The sequence below is a fragment of the Myotis yumanensis genome, unplaced genomic scaffold (assembly GCF_028538775.1).
Source record: "Myotis yumanensis isolate MYYU_CA2020_CCGP unplaced genomic scaffold, mMyoYum1.0.hap1 SCAF_18, whole genome shotgun sequence".
In the NCBI taxonomy this organism is placed as follows: Eukaryota; Metazoa; Chordata; class Mammalia; order Chiroptera; family Vespertilionidae; genus Myotis; species Myotis yumanensis.
In genome coordinates, this window is record NW_027223769.1 from 11,783,899 (window position 1) to 11,802,632 (window position 18,734).

The following is an 18,734-nucleotide window of genomic DNA, read 5'->3' on the forward strand; positions in this document are numbered from 1 at the left end:
ACACCCCGAGGGGAACTGGCAGGTGCTGAGCCCTCCTCAGCTCCGGATTTCTCCTCTCACCTCTGGGGCCCCCGGCCCCCAGGCACTACTGCACTAGGTCCTGCACTATGTGAGAAGGGCCTGTCATCACCAGCTTACCGAAGATCTATGGCCCCAGGAGAAGTGGGAATTCTAGCCCATTCACCTCCTCTTCTAGGAGGTGGGGGCCTGCACCCACACCCCCAGGCTGTCCTGATGCTCTGGACACACACCCAAACCTGGAAGACTCTAGTGTCGAGGGAGGAAAGAAGAAGCTGATCCTTTCCCCGCCGTGGGTTTGGCCAGGTCTCAAGCAGCAAATCTACTCTGCTTGCACGGCACAGACGGGGAAACCCAGGCACCTTTCCGGTCCCGCGAGGAGCTGGAGACTCTGCAGGGCCTGAAACTGTACCTCTTGGCTCAGGATGGCCCACATCCCCATGGGGTCCAGAGCCACAGCATCCAGGAATCTGGGGTGGAAGACACCTGCCCTCAAATCCTGCAGGACAGGGCCCTTGTCCACACTGAGCCTGTTACAACGGAAAACTAGGGGCTAAAACATCAGCCTCAAATTCATACACAGAGCCCGGCTGGCACAGCTCAGTGGTTGAGCGTCGATCTATGAACCAGGAGGTCATGGTTCAATTCTCAGTCAGGGCACATGCCCAGGTTGTGGGCTCCATCCCCAGTGTGGGGTGTGCGGGAGGCAGCCAATCAATGATTCTCATCAATGGTGTTTCTATCTCCTCTCCCTCTTCTTTCTTCTCTTAAATCAGTAAAAAATATATATATTTAAAAATTCATACACTGAGAGTAGAATGGAGGCTGTGGGGGTTCGTGGGGTGGGGATGGGGGGACTTACTGTTCAATGGTGACAGTATTTGTTGGGATGATGGTAATTTTTTGAAAATAGATAGCGCCGATGGTTGCACAACCTTGTGAATGTATTTAATGCCACTGAATTGTATATTTAAAAGAATTATAATGATAAATTTTATGTATATTTTGCTACAATAAAAAAAAATCTGTCACCTAGTGCCAAGGAGCACACAGCAGGTGCTCCATTAAATGTCTAATCCTTTCCTCAGGGATTCAGAGACACAGATCCCTACCCAGGTGCATGCATAGCCCCCTACCCCACCACCTTGCTGCCTCAGACCATCTGCTGGATGTAGAGACTGAGGCCAGGGCTTGCTGGGGTCTGGTCCTGCATCCTTGGACGGGATGGGGATGCTGAGGGGTCATGGAGAGTCCAGAAGGCAGGCCAGACCAGTTGACCCATCCCATGAATGGCCCTGGGCAAAGTTCTGCTGCTGGTCACAGTTTGGCCCTGCTAGGCTCCTGATGAAGGGTCTAAGAGTTCCTTGGCATCCATCTCCAAGCCCTGCAGCCCAGGAATACCCAGTGAGACTGGATCAAGCCCCAGGCCTGCGCAAAGCAGTCCATACAGCCCCTAATGGGCTCCTCACCACCTTGCAGGGCCCCATCTGAGGCTCAGGGGTTTCAGTGACTGGCCCAAGGGGACTCAGCAAATGGAGGGCTGGGATTTGCAGCCAGGCCCTGTGGCTCCAAAACCGGCAACCTTGACCCCTCTAGGGTGAATGAGGCCACGGTGATGACAGTCACCTTTCGGCCTGGACATTACAGCTTTGAGCCAAACCCTCTGACTTGTCAAACATTGGCTTGCATCTGGATTCCCAGAGCCTACTGGGCCAGGACAGAGTAAGTGGAGAGGAAAAGTCTGGTACTTGAGAGGGAGGAGGAGGAAGAAAGAGAGGAGGAGGAAAGGGGGAGTCCCATGCACAGTTCCTCTATCCCAGCTCACATCCTGGGCCCCCAGGCCATGTGGCTGTCCTGTAGCCAGGGCTAGGCGGCATACCGAGGTGGTGCTGGCATTTGAACTGGGCCTTGACTGTGCTGGTCAATGCACAGCAGGGGCCTGGCACATCTCTCACCATGATATCGCATCCCCTGCTCAGAGCTTCGCCTGTGTTGTTCCCTCTGCCAGGAACATTCTTCCCCACACACCACCATCCCAATGTCTCTGCTTAAAGTCTGCTTACTGTGGCCACCTTGCCTTCCTTGACCACCAGTCCTCCAGCTACAGGGGATCCTCCATTGTTAGGGATTTTTTTCTTCTCTACCGCCCCACCAACCTTGGTCTCCATGAGGGCAGGGACTGAGGGAGGCCCCACCTGTGAAGGTCACCAGGGTCCCTGGTTCAGGGCCCCCCAGCCCCACAATAGATACTCGTTATAAGTTAGAGGTCAGCCTGTATGTCCCAGTTCCCAGGCAGCCAGCCCCTGAAGGAGTGAGTCCCAATCTTGCCTTGGGGACAGGGGCCTTGCTGCCCACTGTGTAAGGACCCCAGCTCCTGCACTTTAGGGCTCTGTCTATGACACGTTCTCTTGCAGGCATTAACTTTTTCTTCCAGTTTCCTTTTCCCCTTGGTTTTGCTTTATTCTCCTGGGAGGGGCCAGGATGGAAATAGATTTAGAAATCAGTTGAGGGATAACTTATCGAGCACCTACTGTATGCCTGGCACTGTCCTGGGGACGACAGAGATGCTGGCAGAATGGGGACTCCTCTGGGAGAGATTTCCAGGCAGGTGTTAGGAGACCCCTCCATGCACTGAGTCCCTGTGACCCCCCCCCCCCCCCCGGGAGGCACCATCACCCCATCTTATAGGGTAGGGACGGAGGCCCAGAGAGGTGAGGGGCTCGGCTGAGGTCATATAGTGGCAGTCTGGTACTGGCCCGACGGCCCCCTCCTTTTTCCTCCCCTTAGATCTCAGCCCAAACTCGTTCCCTTCTCACCTCTCTGCTATTTTCCACTTACGCATTTTTGAAAACACCCACGCCTGTGGCTGGTTTTTGGGTCACTGAGCCCTGCTGGTGCCATGGGAGCTGAGTGGGGGGGAGGGCCCTCTGGCTGGGCCTACCTGGGCCCAATCTTGCTGACAACATATCCCGTGGGGTGCAAAGTGACTTTGAACACAAGAATGCCCCAAACTTGCTTGAACACTTCCTACAGACATGGTTTCCTGTCATGTAAATTTCTGAAAATGGGAAATCTGGAAGACCCCAAGTTTCTAGAGTATGCCACAGCCACAGAAAGAGTAGGGAGCCCCCAGAGAACTTCCTTCTCCTTGTGTGGATGGGGAAACTGAGGCTCAGGAGCAACAGGGCTTGCTGGAGGACACAGAAACCACCCTGGGAGGCAGAGATCAGACCCTCAGATTTACAGAGCGGGGAGCAGGTCTGGCAAACGGGTTGGAACTGTCATTCATGAAGTTGGTGCGACAGAGAGCCTGGCAGAGCCAAGTTCTAGATAAAAATCATAGCTGGAGGAGGGCAGAGAGTCGGGGGACAGCATGCACATGGTCTGGAGGTGCCAGACACAGGGAGTAGAAGGGGAGGCTGGCCAGCCTTGAGCTGTCCCCACCCTGCTTTTGAACTTGGTGTTCCCATCTGGGAGTCAGAGTTGTCAGTGCTGATCTCAGGAACACACAAATCCTGGCCCCCAATTTCAGGCCGTGGGGGCCTGTGCTCTGAGGGTCAGCAGGAGGTCATCTAAGGCCAACCTGCCCATTCCTCTCTGCTCATGCAAATGGATAGCCTCAGCAGCAAGGTCTGGAGAGGCCGGCCCTTCCAAAGCCTGGGAAGAGGGGATTTCCACCAGGCCCAGGCGCCAAGGTCTGGGCTGGGACACTGGAGGCGGCCCCACCCCTCAGTGAACAGCCAATCCCTGTGCCACACTCATGCTTATTTGCATACCCTGCTTCCATTGGCTGCCAACATACAAGCTAGGACCTGGGTTCCCTGGCTGAGGGGGTGCCTGCAGGGAAGCTGTTGGGTAGGCAGGGTTGGGGGGCCAAGATAGGGTTGCTGGGCTCAGGGGACTGAACTCTGGAGGGGCCTTGGCTGGGAAATCAGGCAAGGGGTTCTGAGTGGGGGGAGGGCTGGGTTCTGGGGGCTCTGAGCTCTGGGAATGCCAGATTCTGGGGTGCCAGGTTGAGGGACCTGGGTTCTGAGGGGCTGGGCTCTGGGGGGAAGTTGAGGGGGATTGGGCTAGGATTTGGGGGTGCTGGGCTCTGGAAGTGCCAGACCAGGAAAGGGGAGCTGTGCTATGGAGATGATGGACTCTAGGGGATGTCAAGCTAGAGGGGGTACCAGGCTCTGGGATACCAGGCTGGGGGCCTGGGCCCTGAGGGGCTAGGCTGGGCTCTGGGGGAGACTATGTTGGGGAGCAAGTTCTGAGAGTGCCAGGGTCTGGGTGACTGGCCTGCCCCAGCCCCAAGTCTGGAACACAATGGGTCGCTTGCAGCCTGGGGAAGACTTTGGTTATAGTGCAGGCTCTTCCTTTTTCTCTAAGGTTCCCTTAAATCCTCATACTCTACCTACTCCCCTACCCCCAATTAGGAACTCAGAGGGGGAAAGATACTGACCCCAGGTCACACAGCCAGGGTGTAGCAGCACAGCTAGAGCTTTGTCTCTCCTTCCCCCCACCCCCCACCCCACCCCCTCCCCAAGGCTAGGTCCTTCCTTCCAAGGTAACTTCTTAATTTTAGCTGCCTGGTCTCAGGGAGGGCTATATTTGGGCTTCCTTTGCAAAATGATGATGATCATAGCTTTAAGAGAACCTGAACCCCCTAGCTTTCACCTTAGATCTAGTGGCACCACGTTCTTGGGACTCCACGAGCTGTGGGGCGGTGGGCTCCCGGGTGTGTGTGTATATGAGTGCGCTTGTGCTTTTGTTCTTGGCATTTTGGTGGGTGAGATAAGGGAAACAACAGAACTGCTCAGAGCAGCCGGCAGATAGATAACAGAGATAGGACTCCTCCACCACACAGGCCTATCACCCTTTTTATCGCAGTTCCCTTTTCTTTTTTTCTGTCTTGTTGGGGAGGGGGAGGGTGGGACATACCCCCACACCCAGCCCCCAAGTGTAGCAACCAAGGGGTGGGGCCTCCTTCTCAGGCTCCCTCCAGCTGTGTCCAACACACACAGCATCTTGGCCCAGAGTTCTCAGCTGGAAGGGGCAGGTGTCCTGGGGTGGTTGTCAATAGCAGTGGGCACATGGGTCCTTGCAGAGTGAAGACCATGGGTCCCTCTCATTAGCTCACTAAAGGACTCTCCTGAGGGGGGATGACTCCCCACTTCATGGAGGAGGGCAGGGAGGCTCAGAGAGGATACAGGACAAAAGTGGGTGGGGCTGGGATTTGAATCTGGGCCTTGAGACTGGGTGCTGAGCTCCTCCCTTGAGACATCCTTCGAGGCCAGGATGGGCACAACTGCATAGGAATGGGGAGCCCTCAGGGGAGTTGGCCACAGCAGGTGCCTGACTCTCAGCCCAAGGCCTGTAAGTATCTTCAGCCACATTTCACAGATGTAGAAACTGAGGCTCAGAACAGGGCAGTGCCTGTGAGCCACAGAGAGGAGGCAGGCTGGACCCCACACTCTCTCTGTGTTCCCTCCGGCTCTGGTAAAATGGAAGGTTCTCCAAGGAATGGACTCCCAGGCCCATAGGACAAATGTTCCAGAACCACCTGCATCACTGACAGGACCCTGGGCCTCTGCAAACCAGAGCTATTTGCCAAAAAGAGTCCAGGAAGAGTGCTGGTAGCATTGGTGGAGCATGTGTAGCAGGCAGACCCACACAGGGTGGGGCAATGGTAGATGTATAGTTGTTTATATGGAAAATAATAGTGATTAATAAATAATACAAAAAATAAACTCTGGTTCCCATATTCACAACTGTAAACCTACTTTTGCCCACTCTACTGTCCATGCCACTCAGAGAACCCCTGAGTTCCTGATGCTTAACCCATTTCTCTCCTTCTCATTCCTCAAAGGCAAGGTGGCCAGAACTGAGATCATGCCCATTGTTCTGCTGAGGAAACTAGGGTCCAGAAACATCAAGTCACTTGCCCAGACCACCTGCTCAGGGGGTAGGAATCAAACCCCAGGTACCCCACTCTACACTTGTCCCCCTCACCTGTACATGCATTAATTTTACTAAAAAATAGCTGATCTCCCTTAGAACACTGAAATAAATCAAACTCCCAAAGATAGAAAGAAACCAACTTTATCATAAAAGGAGCCAATTTTCTGGGGGCAGATGTAGAGGCGCCTATCACCTACTGCTCTTGGACACGGCTGTGTGGTTCAGAGCAGTAGCTCACCTTGACCAGGCCTCTAAGCCAGGGTCTTTATTGCTCCCTCCCACGCTGTGTGACCTTGGGTGAATTGTTCAACCTCTCTGAGTCTGAATCCTCCAAGGAGAAATGAGGCCAGAGTTGCCTTTCTCAGGGCTGCTGGGAGTACTCTTCAGGATAACCCAGGTCAAGTCCAGGCCTGGCAAACAGCCTAGTAAAGGAAGGTATTATCTAACAATGGCCACCATTAGGATTATTATAATTGGGGAGTTCCAGAGCCATCCACAAATGCCGCTGACTGTCCACTCAGGCTTCCTGCCTTTGGGCTCACAGAGAATCTCATTTTTGAAAGAGTTGCAGAAAGGGGGGGAAATGGCCAGTTGCCCTGTGCCTGCCGGGAGCCCCTGCAGTCCCTCTGGAGGGCTCTCTGCAGCGAGGGAGGTGGGCTCTGCCTGACCACTGGCCCAGCTGGCATGTCAAGGCTGCCAGGGCCCTGGTTTCCCCTCCCAAACAGCTGGGTGTCCCTCTGCAGGCGCCGCCCTCACCACAGCTGCCTCACCTGTCCCTCAGCAGGAGGATTAGCCACACGCCAGCCCTAATCGTTGCTAATCGCACCATCAGCGCAGGATCTCGGATCAGCTGAAGGATGCGGCTTTATCCAGACAGACTCGGAGATGGCACCTCAGTCCCATTTGGGTGCTGCTGTCACTCGTGGCAGCCGGGCAGGCCTCGAAAGGCAGGATGGCTGGGGACGAGGCAGGGAGACAAGTGGGAGGGAGCCCTTCCCTTCCCCAACTGGCAAATGGGGGGTTGCTTTGTCCCTCAACATTTATTGGGCACCTACTGTATAACCATGCCCTGCTCTAGGTGTCCAGGAGACACAGAGACCTGAACAAACAAAATTCCTGCCTCTGAGGACACTGCACCCTCTCCACAGCCTTTGTGCATTTGACAGATGAGGAAACTGAGGCACAGAGCTGTTCCCTAAGAGTTAGAGTCCAGGCAGGCAGGTCAACTCCTGGCTCAGGCTTGGCATCCTTCAGGAGGACCTGGGACCACCCAGCCCCACTGGGAATTTTGCTTGTTCAGGTCTCTGTGTCTCCTGGACACCTAAAACAGTGTCTGGTTATACAGTGGGTGCCCAATAATTCCCCCCAGAGGGGTTGCCCCTCAGGCCTGGGCACAATTCCCTCCAACGTGATTCCTCCTTCTGAGGGAGGCCTGCTCTGCCTTCCCAGCTGGCTCCTGGATGCTGACTTTGTACCAAAACCTGGGAGGTGCATGCTGGACGCTCCGAGGTGCACGGCCTGCCCAGGGGCCAGGAAAGGCTGGAGAGACAGCCAAGGGCTCCCCTCCAGGGCCCCCACCCTCCCCACCCTCCTTCCTACCTTCTTTTTCAAAAACATAATTTATCTGTGTATTATCAAGAAATCCAGACACTTTAATCAGTGAGCTATGAAGTCAGAATTTCCATTCTTATCTGCGGGAGGAGTGGAAATGGAGGAGATAGGCGCAGGAGCGGATCGCTGGTGGGGAATGTTAATGGGTGGAGAGGCTGGGCTATTGGCCACGGAGAGGCTGTATCTCCCCCATTATCAAGGTGGTATCTCGCCAACCATCTCAGCGCAGTAATGGGGCCAGTTCAACTTTCCGAGTTATCACAGGAGCTGAAACCTGCGCCTGCCAGAGGCCCGGACCAGGAGACAGTTCGGGGCAGACTGGGCTCCGGCTGGCAAAGCCGGGAGGGAGAGGGGGACCACTGGCCTTGCTGTGGCCCCCGAGGACCTGGGTGCCAGCTGACCCTCAAGGCCACGAGATGAGTATAGGGCTTCTCCCTCTGCTCTCTGGGAAAATGTTTGGTTTTGGTGGAGCCAGGTATGGGTATATCGAATAGGAGGGGAAACTGAGACAGGAGGCCTCAAGTTCCCAGTGGGCTGGGTTGTCCCAGGCCTTCCTGAGCTGTGCCAGGCCCATGAAGTGGAAAGCTGGACGGTGGTGTGGGGGCACAACAGGTGGGGTTGTGATGTGAACATTCTGTTCTCCTACCCTTGAGACCTGCAGGATCCCCTGTCCCTGGCCGGGGACCTTTTTCTAGCCCCAAGCCCTGGCAGCAGAAAATATCAGTAGGATGGGGACACTCCAGTGGGCTCTGCCCAGAAAAGGGAAGGGACTCACCAAAGGTCATACAGCCAGTGAGGAATTGCATGGTGACCAGAGCTGGATGCTGCCTGGAACCACAAGAAGGCCTTAGTTTCTGAACTTGAACTTGGACATGGCCAGGCCCAGCAAGGAGCACAGAGCTTTACCCTGGAAAGCACCACTATGGTCATCTTCTCCCTCCCTCCCCCAGGAACTTGTTGCAGTGTTAGGTCTGACCTTCAAACTCTCTAAACCTCAGTTTCCCTTTTGTGCACTGGGCTAATCAATGAGCCTCCCTTGAAGGTTACTGGTGGAAGGCTGTGAGCTCACAGCTAAAGTCCTCAAGCACAGAGTAAAGGCTTAAGAAATGCTCAGTTAATGCTTGCTGCAGTGACAAATGACCAATAAGCCTGGGGTGATCGAGAATGAACTTGGGGTTCTAGAAAAGCTGAGAGTGGATGGGGGAGGCCATGAGAGGCCCTATGGCTGCGCATAGCTCTGCCTTGGATTTCTCTCCTTATTGAGGGGCTAAGTGCCTATTGCTAGAGCAGCCCAAAGACCAGCTGAGAGGCAGCCCCTCAATTCCTCCCTGGGAGCTGGGAATCCAGCAATGTCCAGGATGGACTCACCATTGCCTGCAAGGTCCTATTTCTACTGGGGGGCCTTCTGGAAGCTCTTCCCCCAAACCCTACTGCAGGAAGCAGCCAAGACCACCTGGCCCTGGGGCCCCTCCCCCTCCTACTCTCTGGGTCTGACTCGCAGGGTGGGGGCTTGATGGAGAAAAGGGAAATTGAGGCAGAAGATTGTGACGGGCAGATTGGGAAAGCTAGAGGGCTTGAAGACATCACGAGGAACCAAAAGGAAGCAGCCCAAAGGAGCCTGGAGAGGGGAGAGGTACCTCTCTGTCCTCTTCATTTTAATTTTGTAAAACAATAAAAATGACACACCAGTTCTGGCCCAGGCTATACCTCCTACGTCAAGTCTCATCTGTTTCACTGAGATGCCCAAAGAGGTCTGTTTCATTTTGTAGGGGGAAACTAAGGCTCACAGAGGCTCAATGACTTGCACAAGGCCCAGGTACTTTCAGAGCTCAGCCCGGTGTCCCCATCTTGCAGAAGTGGAGACAGGCTCTGGAAGGCAAAGTAACTGCTTCATACCCACAGAGTCCAAGAGCCTCGACCCCAGGATTCTACCTGTCTGTGGCAGTAATACCCATGTTCAGAGATCCCCTTGTGGTCTACCCTCCTGGCCAGGAAGCAACACACCTGCCAGTTCTTGGGGGACTGGAACGTAGGCACCCGGCCTGGGAGCCGGGGCAGGGCTCACACAGACTACTCCATCCATCCCATCTCCATATCACTTATGTGCTGTGTCACTCAGGTGCAGCCACCCACACTCTCTGATCCTTCATTTCTTTGTGTGCAAAATAGGTTGGGAACCCTAATCTGAGTGTGTTTCGGGAGAACCACAACAGAGGATGCCTGCAAAGTGCTTAGCAGGTAGGTGATTTCAGACACTGGCTGACTGGGTCTTTGTCCCCATTCCAGCTACTGGACTGAAGGAACCAGGAGCATCTGCGGTGGGCTCTGATCAGGCCTGGGCTCATGGAAACTGCACACCAGCACCCCACCACCTTTTTATAGGTGGGGAAAACAAAATTCTGAGAGTCCACAGCCTTTTAGCCCAGGGAGGGCAGAATGGAGGGACAGGAGGCCAAGGGGAGGGCCTGCTTATCTGCCTTACCAGGCTCTGGCCCAAGGTCAGCTACCACATTCCTGTCCGAGCGGGGCCACTGCCTTCTCCCAAACATGGTGCTGTGAAGAAGGGGAAGGAGTGGTGGGGGGGCTGGAGAGGCCTCAGGAGGATACAGAACACTGGGGGAGATGGCCTGGAGGGCTGAGCAGGCACTGCCCAGATAGACCTCTGCCCACCTCTATATCACAGACCCAGACAGGTTACAGTCTCCCAGGGCCTCAGTTTTCTCACCTGTAAAATGAGTCAACTAATGATGATAAATATAACAGCAGGTAAGATCCCTGTGCAGGAAAGGACTGAGAGGGCTTGAGTATGGGGCCGACCCAGCCCAGGGTGTGGTATAGTCAGGGCACCCTTGCCCACAAGTCCTTCCATTTTCAAAAATAAACACCCAAAGGAGAGGAAGGCAGAAGTTAGGGCCCTTGGGGTATCTGGCAAAATATGAGTAATATAGCCAGCAGCTCTCAGGGCCCCAGTGTCCACCCAGGACACAACCCCAGGTCAGCACCTTACAGTTTGCACCTGGGATTTCAGGGACCCCTCATGAAGGCCCCAGGAGGAATCCGCTCTTATTAAGCTCCTCCTTCAAAAGTAGAAACTGAGACATGAGAGAAGCCACTTGCCCCAGGGTCACAATGAGGCCAGGACTCAAGGCTGAGCAGTGGCCTCCCACTCTGGAGGTGAGGGCTGGCCTGCAGCCCACAGCCCTTAGAGGGTGGCCCGGGCCTGGAACTCAGAGCCTTGGCTCCCTGGTGTGGAAGATGGAGGTGAGGATGGAATCCAGGGGCCCCCAAGAAAAGAGTCTCTGTCCTTAGCCCACCTGGCGGTCCCAAGGAGCAACATGCTACTCAGCAGCACAGCTTAGGTCCCTACCCAATCTGGGACCTCAGGTGTGTTCCAACGGTTGCTACTGTGGCCCAGCCGTTTTGAGCTCTCAGCATACAGAGCCCCTGGAGCAGGCACGGTGTGACACACATTCTACACATGAAAGAACAAGGGCTGAGGATGAAGGAGACACTCACCAACATGCTCAGCCAGGAAGCTGTGTGTTGAGATGAAAGGCTGGGACTCAGGCCTCCTTCAGAACTTGACCATCTCCCTTTTTCCTTCTTGCCCCAAGTCAGGACTCAAGTCCTGAACTCGTGTGGCCTCATGTCCTCATCTGAAAACTAGGGCATTGAACTGGGAGGTGCCCATTGAACCAATGGGCAAACTGAAACAGAGAGGGAGCACCACACTGATGCTGCCTGGTACCCTGACAGCAACCACTAAGTCTGCCTTCCTGCAGAGATCCCCCACTCCTCTGTGCCCCGCTCTCCCAGGCCCACTGCTTTTCTCCTGGCCCAGGCAATGGCTGGCTGGGAACGCTTGGTAAGCCCACCTCCCTCTTTAGGCCTCTAGTTCCCACTTCATCTGTGAAATGTGCACAGGGACACAGGAGACTCACTTGGTTGGCTGGCCCTGTGGCCTTTCAACTCTGGGATGGCTTGGCCTAGGCCCATCCACAGTCCAGGTAGGGAGGCGAGGAGGGTCACTGACCACTCACCAGTACAGCCCCTCCTCTTCCCTTCTCCTCTAACAAAGAAAAGACCCTAGCCCAGAGAGGGCAAGCAATGTGCCAAGATTGCACAGCTTGGGCACTCACTTGGCAAGTCGTGGGGGAATGAGCCAGCCAGGAAGAGGGATGGCTGGTCACCAGGGGCTGGCACAGTGAGCTCTGTGGGCCATAGGGCCAGAGAGTGGGCCGGAGATCTCCCCAGGGAGGGCCCTGTAGGTGTTTTACTTTCTGGGAGTTTGGGAAAGGGATTTCTCCATCTCACATAAGCTGGAAACTACAGATTTGACCTGAATGACCACAGAGATACTGTGGAGGAGGAGGAGGAGGAGGATGGTTCATAGCAGTTGTTTCTGATAATGTGTATTTTTCTTTGAACCTCACAGTGGTGCTCAGGGGCCAGCAATGCCATGACCCCATTTTGTAGATGGGGAAAAGGGGGCTCGCATGGGCTGGGCGTTGCCCCTAGCCCCATGGCCACTAAGTGGCACAGCTGGGATCCCAGCCATGTCCATTTCATGTCATGTATCCATTAGATCATTTATCTGACAGAGTTCTGGAAGGCCCTCTTTGTGGGGACAGGACGGACCCAGTCCCTGCTCCCAGGGAGTGAGTGATCAAACAGACTAATGAGGTCTCTGCAGGAAGGGTGGGGTATGGAGGTGAGGAATGATCTGCCTGTGAGGGGCTCTGAGTGGAGACCTGAGCAGCTGTGCAAAGGCACTGAGGCTAGAAGGGAACAAAGGAAGAGAGAGAGAGAGAGAGAGAGAGAGAGAGAGAGAGAGAGATCCTCAGAGTTTCTGGTTGTGAATAGCCCTGGTGCGGGACTCAGCCCTGATGGGAGCTGCCGCAAGTGCAGGCTCTCCTCTTCTCATAGGGCCACATGCCGTGCAGCTTGAAGGAAGCTGATCTCTTACCAGTGGGGCCACCTGCCCCCTCTGCCACAGCCAAGGACACTGCAGCCCACAGAGGGCCAGGAGATATGGAGGATGACTCCCTCTGCAGCTAGAATCCCCTTTCCCCAGGCCACTCCTGCCTGAATGGGGAATAGCAGACTAGGTCCAGAGAACACACATGTGGCTGTGGCCTCAGTTTCCCCCTCTGTGAAATGGGGACAGTAGCCAAGGACAGCTCCAGGAAGATCCAGCGGTATAGTGGCTGAGTGGACAGGAGCCCAGCCAGGTGCCCGAGTGTGGCTTGGCCATCCTATGTGAGGGCCCAGGCCTGGGTCTATGGGGTAGGTGATACCAATCGGCGAGGCAACAGCTGCCTCCAGGAGGAGGCCTGTCGATGGCAGATAGGCTGGCCGGGAGTATTATTCACGAGCCCGTCAAGCCCCAGGAACGTCTGGTTGGCATAGAAACAGGAGATAAGGGGTACAATTAATGGCATCGCATTCCCTCCTCCTTTCTTCCCCAACTGACCCATTTAAATTGCTGGCGGTGCTGGTGCCATGCTGGGCTCCCGGTGACCTCCGGGGAGGGGCTGGCTGGGCGGCCAGGACTCGGCCAGGCTCAGGCCCCCGGGTAGGGCTGGGTGAAGTCTCCCCGGGGACCACTCCTGCACAGGAATGTCTCAGGAAGGAGGCCATGGGAGATGCAGCAAGGGCAGGGCTGGGAAAGACCCCAGAGTGTCACTGCTCCCAGGGGCCCATTCTACAGGTGTGGAGACTGAGGCCCTGAGAAGCCCAGAGACAGGTAGAGAAGAGAGAAAACTTCAAGAAAGCATCGTGATGTTCAGACATGCTGGTTCAGAGTGAGGGGCCAAGCTGCCTGTATTTCAATTCTCGCTCTGTCACTTTCTTGGGTGAGAAACTTGACCTCTTTGTGCTTCAGTTTCTTTAGATACAAATGGCAATACGAATAGGACCTGCTTTAAGTTAATATGTAGTGTGGCACAGAGTAAACTCTGGATTAGCTATTATTCATGTTATTATTATTATCAAATGAGCTATGTTCCCTGAGGCCCAAGAATAAAGGAAAACCAGGAGCAGTCCAGAGCTGGGTGAAGTCCCACCATCAGGAGTGAAAGGCTGAGTTCTCAAGTGCACAAGAGCCCTGTTCAAGTCCAGGTTCAGGGGCAGGCACTGTGAGCAAATCCTTCCGGGTCTCTAAATCCTCTGTCCCCTTTGCTCACGATAGCTCAATCCTCATGCCCCCAGGGTGCTCGGGAGGGGGCCAAAGCCAGCTGAAGGCTGAACTTAGGTGCCTGCCAACCTCTGGGCAGCAGGCACAGTCACACCTGTTTTTCAGAGGCTGTGGAAGGTAAGGTAACCTGCCAACGATGGCTCACGTCGGGGGCAGCGAGGTTGCCCCAGATCCTTCTTTTCCAGCTTCTCTGCCACCATAGTGGGATGATGGACATTTCAAGGTGGCCCCTGGGAGCCAGGCAGACTCCAGGTGCCTCCCACACATGCAAAGAAAGTGTGCAGGGCTCTGTGCAGATAATTGCGCTCACATTCATAAAAACTCACACAGAGACCACCTCATTTCTTTTTGGGGCCTAACCCAGGCTCTCCTGGAACTGGCCTTCGCCAGAAGGCATAGCCACGGGTGGGCGTCAGGCTGCTTCGGAGAGCAGGCGGGTGACTTCGAAGCTCGGAGTAAATTAGTCATCCTGAGGCCACCAATAATTTGTTTACTCAAACTCTGAGAATGTGTGAAAAACACCATCATCTGAGATGGAGCTGGAGTAGCTGTTGGGGCTGGGACTGGTGGGGGCTGTCCGGCCAGGCAAAGCCCAGCCTCTTGTGGAAGTCTCTTCCTTGGCTGACTTTGGTTTCCACCTGGTATCTGGATCCATGGCCCCCAAAGGGCTTTCCCACTATAAAGGGACTCAGTGGCCCCTGGACAGCCCATCTGACCTGGGGGTTCATGCCTATTCCCATTTTTTTCAGAAAGGGAAACTGAGGCCCAGCCCCACCCTCCTGGCCTCATTCATTCTTGCCTCCTCACACAGGCCATCCCTCCCCTAGAATCTCATGACTCTCGGTCCTTTATTCCCCTCAACAGCCAGGAATCATCATCCCATTTTTCAGAGTTGGAAAGTGAGGACTGTCCCTTGTCCCTGGGGCAACCCATGGCTAGCCTCTTCCTAACCCCCATTCCAGAAAGTGTCCCTGACTACCCATCTGTTCTCTACCCCTTACCTTGTCTTGACTTTCCACACTGCTTCCAGTCTCACCCCTTCCCATTTCCCCAATGTGGTGTGACCCACTGCTTGCATACAGCAAGTGCTCAATAAAGACATTCTGAGTGAATCAAGACAGATGTACACATGTACACAGACCTTCTCTCCTAATTTGGGGGACATGCTAAAAAAGAAACCAGCACACCGGGTCCCCCAAAACTCAGCCTGGGCAATAGAAACCACCTTGGTTGTGTGTGTGTGTGTGTGTGTGTGTGTGTGTGTTTTCAAGTAAACTCCAAGCAGGTTACGCCTCACACTTGCCAGAAACGACACCAACCCCAACATGATTCAAGAGGAAAAACACCCTATCTCCTGCTGGAGGTGCCAACCCCACCTCTGGCTGTCTCACACCATCTAATAGAAATCAGGGGCGGGGTATCCTCCCCTGCCTTCCCCCTCCTGGCCAGCACAGTCACTTTCCTTTCATTTTGACGGACTGTACCACCCGCAGGGGGGAGAATCAACTTCTTGGCAATTAAGTGTGTTTGGGATGAAAACTCGCCCAGACAGACCAACCCTGGCGAGGACGCAGGCCCACTGCCCCTGCCCCTGCCCACGTCCAAGGCCCCCACTCGCCCAGGCGAGACACCCCCTCTCTGTTGTTGCCTTGAACCAGCGGGGCCTGGTGGCCATAGATAAGGACTCTTATCGTTCTTGGCGATCACCATCCGGCCGACCGGCCCCGGCGTTTATCGGAGCTCACATCGACCCGGGCGGGAGGAAAGCTCAGCGGGGTGGGGGAACCAGGGGTCCCGGGCCTCGCTCTGCCTGGCGCTACCCGCCAGCGCAGCCGGGCCTATCGTGTCAGCCATCTGGCCGGCCAAGGCCGCGCTCCCGCCTCGCCCTCCCCCGCTCCCACGTTTGAAGTTAATAAATGGAAGCGCCTATCGCCGCCGCCATCGGTTACTCGCCTTATCAGCGCGGCACATCTATCTCTGCGCGGAACAAAAGGCACACAGAGGCGCGGGCAGCTGCGCCCTGGCTTTGGTGGGGGACGGCAGCCCCACGAGCTCAGCCTACCCGCGGCCTGGTTGCAGGTGAGGCCAGTGTGGCGGGCGCACAGCTGCGAGGGCCGCACGCACAGCCGCGGGCAGAGGGCAGGCGGGCGGGCGCCGCCGCTTGGTGACAATCAGCGCTCGCATCTTAACGCGCCAAGATCTGCCACGGGGAGGAGGCTCCCGGGGCCGCGGGCTGCAGGGAGAGTGCCCGGCCCCGCCTCCCAGGCCCGGCCCCCACCTCTGCCTGGGTCTAGGGAGCATCGAGGGTGGGCAGCGGGGGCTCGCCCTTGTGCGAGCTGCAGTCCCCGTCCTTAAAGCGCACTGCCCGGCCGACCCAGCTGGCCAGGGCGCTCGCCCCGCTCTAGGCCTTATCGGCACTGGCGATCGGTTCCCAACCTGCGATCTCCCTGCCCGCGCTATCTGCATTTCTCATCACGCTGAAACACATACACATACGCACACACGAGAACAGACTGATCAGTAGCGCACAGGGGAGGAGGGGAAAAAGAAACCAGAGAACGCACGCAGATCGGGACCTGTGGGTGGTTTTAATACTTGAGTTGACTTGATAGAAGGCGACTTTCTGAAAATAGGTCCCACTTGCACATTCAGGGAGTCGGATTATGGGAATCCGGATTCCTCCTTGCGTCCCCCCCTTCCCCGAACCTCGGGAGTAGACACTCCCCCAGGAGTTCGCATAGTCGGCTCTGGTAGCAGTGGTCAGGCGAACAGAAGTGGCAGTGCCCACTGCCTGGGGCTGGGCAGCGGGCTGGCCCCGACTACCTGACCGTCTGTCCCGCCTGGGAGATGCGACCCCCGGAGGAAGTGCCGCGCCTCAGCCCTGGACGCCGCAGCTCCAAGTTATTATTGGCGTGGGGCGGGGAGCCGCGCTTCCTGTGCACTAGCTCTGTTGCTCCTCCCGCAGCCGCGTGGCCCCCGAGAGTGCGGGCGCTCTGACCGCTGGGGCATCGGCAGCGTGAACTCAGTGGCCACCTAGACCCCCGGGGAGTGGCCCGCAGGCCGGATGGGAGAGAAACTTGGACGCGCACAGGGGCGACCCTGGCCCAGGGGGAGCCTCTTCTTTGACTTGGAGGGGTGGTGGGTGTTTCCGCAGGCATCCGAGCGCACCTTCTGCTGCCGGTGCGGCCTTGACCGGGCCGGACCTCCAAGAGGCTGTTTCCAGGCATGGAAGGCTGGAGTTTGATACCAGGGCTACAGGACACAGGGGTCTGAGTAGCTGCACGCCCCCGCCCCACCCCCGCAAGCCACGTGGCTCTTTGACCAGCGGGAGTGGTAGTGGGCGCCTGCGGGTCTCCGCCACTTGACCATGCATTTCCACGCGGCCTCGGGTGTCCCCTCTTCCTCCCAGGTCTCTCCTTCTCCCTCTAGATACAAAGCCTGGGAGAGTCAACCGCGTGAGATAAGATCACAATTTCAGCCCGTCCCGACAGAGCGATCTTATCAGGATGGGACTTGCAGAATGGAATATTTTAAACTTTATCTGAGCCCAGATCGGGGCCGCCTTATCGCTGCACCATCTCGGGGATGTGGGGGAGGGGTCTGCCACGAGGTGGGCGCGCCCCCAGCCACTTGGATCCTGGCTGTTTTGGCGGACACCCCTCCCGGCCGGACCCCCGGTGCCGAGGCGAGACGCGGGGGCCCAGCCCGCCGCGGAGATTAGATTACCGCGCGCTTGGCACAGAGCGCGGGGGGCGCGGCGCGGGGTGAAGGTCGCCGGCGGAGCAGGCAGAGCAGGGCGGACGGGGGGCGGACGGGGGATGGCGGGGGTCGGGGATGGCGGGCGGGCGGGCAAAGTTTGACTCACGCTTAATCTGCCGGGGATTGCTCTGTTTCCTTCTGGACATGTCTCCGGCGCCGCGTGCCCTCCCGGCGGCCGCCTCTAGCCCCTGGCGGGCGGCGGCGGGCGGCGGGGGCGCAGCGGAGCCACGGGACGGCTCATGCCCTCGGCCCCCGCGCTCCACAGCCGCCCCGGCCCGCGCCCCCAGCCCGCCGAGGCTGGCTCGGAGCCGCTGCGGAAACCGGAGGCTCGGCCCCGGCGCTGCAAGCGCGCGGACCGCCGGGGCGGCGGGCGGCGGGCTGCTGCCGGTCCTCGGCTCCCGCGCAGACGCCGCCGCCGCCGCCGCCGCTCAGCTTTTCTCAATGGAACCTGCGGGCAGCACACAGCGAACCGGGAGGCCAGGACCCGGGCGCTCGGGGAGGGCGGGCCGGGAGGGGCGGGACCTGCTGGTCACTGGCGCCGCGCCTCCGGCCCCGCCCCCAGCGCCGAGGGCCCGCCCAGGCCTGCACAGAGTTGGCCCCGCCCCTCCCTCAGCGCCGCGGCCCCGCCCAGACGCTCCGGCCCCGCCCACAGGCCCCCGCCCACAACGCTGTGTAGACCTCTGGCCTCGACTCCTCCTTCGGCCTGAAGCTTTGTCCTCAGGCGTCTCTGGGACTCGGCGACCTATTCCGTCTCGCCGCGCAGCGGCACTGCAACTGGCGTGCTCCGGGCCTCTCTGGACCCTCCGCTCAGCACTAGCCCTGCCCCAAAGCCTGACTGCACCAAGTTTGGCCCCTAGACGCTAAGGCCCCGCCCCGCCCCCGCCCAGCGTCTGGCTCCGCCCCGGCCTCCAATAGCCCCGCCCCCTACTCTGTAACTCCGCCCTCAGGCCCTCCGTTCTGCGCGCTCCCAAGCCTGTGGGAAGCTCAATGCCCTGACACCTCACATTTGTCTTGCGTCCGATTTGAGGTGTGGAGCCGGCTCTGGCTGGTGGGGGCTTTCCCCCGAGTCTCCGGTGGAGGCGATATCCCCAGGGTCCGCCACCCCAGTGGCCGAGACCCCCAAATGGAAAGCTGGGACCTCGGGTCCTCCTCCCTCGGACTGAGATCTGGCAGGAAATCTTGGAGGTTGTGGAAGCTAGGGGCC

The 18,734-nt window shown here is 57.2% G+C and overlaps 1 protein-coding gene across 3 annotated transcripts in view; it reads right to left on the minus strand.

Moving 5' to 3' along the window:
• Window positions 1–18,034, minus strand: part of ZFPM1 (zinc finger protein, FOG family member 1) — a 72,189-nt gene extending 54,155 nt beyond the window's left edge. Inside the window, exon 1 of one of the 3 annotated variants that reach the window (XM_070397728.1) lies at window positions 17,637–18,034. In XM_070397728.1, coding sequence (XP_070253829.1) covers window positions 17,637–17,676 — 40 coding nt within the window. In that variant the 5' untranslated portion in view covers window positions 17,677–18,034. The remainder of the gene's footprint in view (window positions 1–17,636) is intronic. The other 2 variants (XM_070397727.1, XM_070397729.1) reach the window with 2 other exon arrangements.
• Window positions 18,035–18,734: the final 700 nt, after the last annotated feature.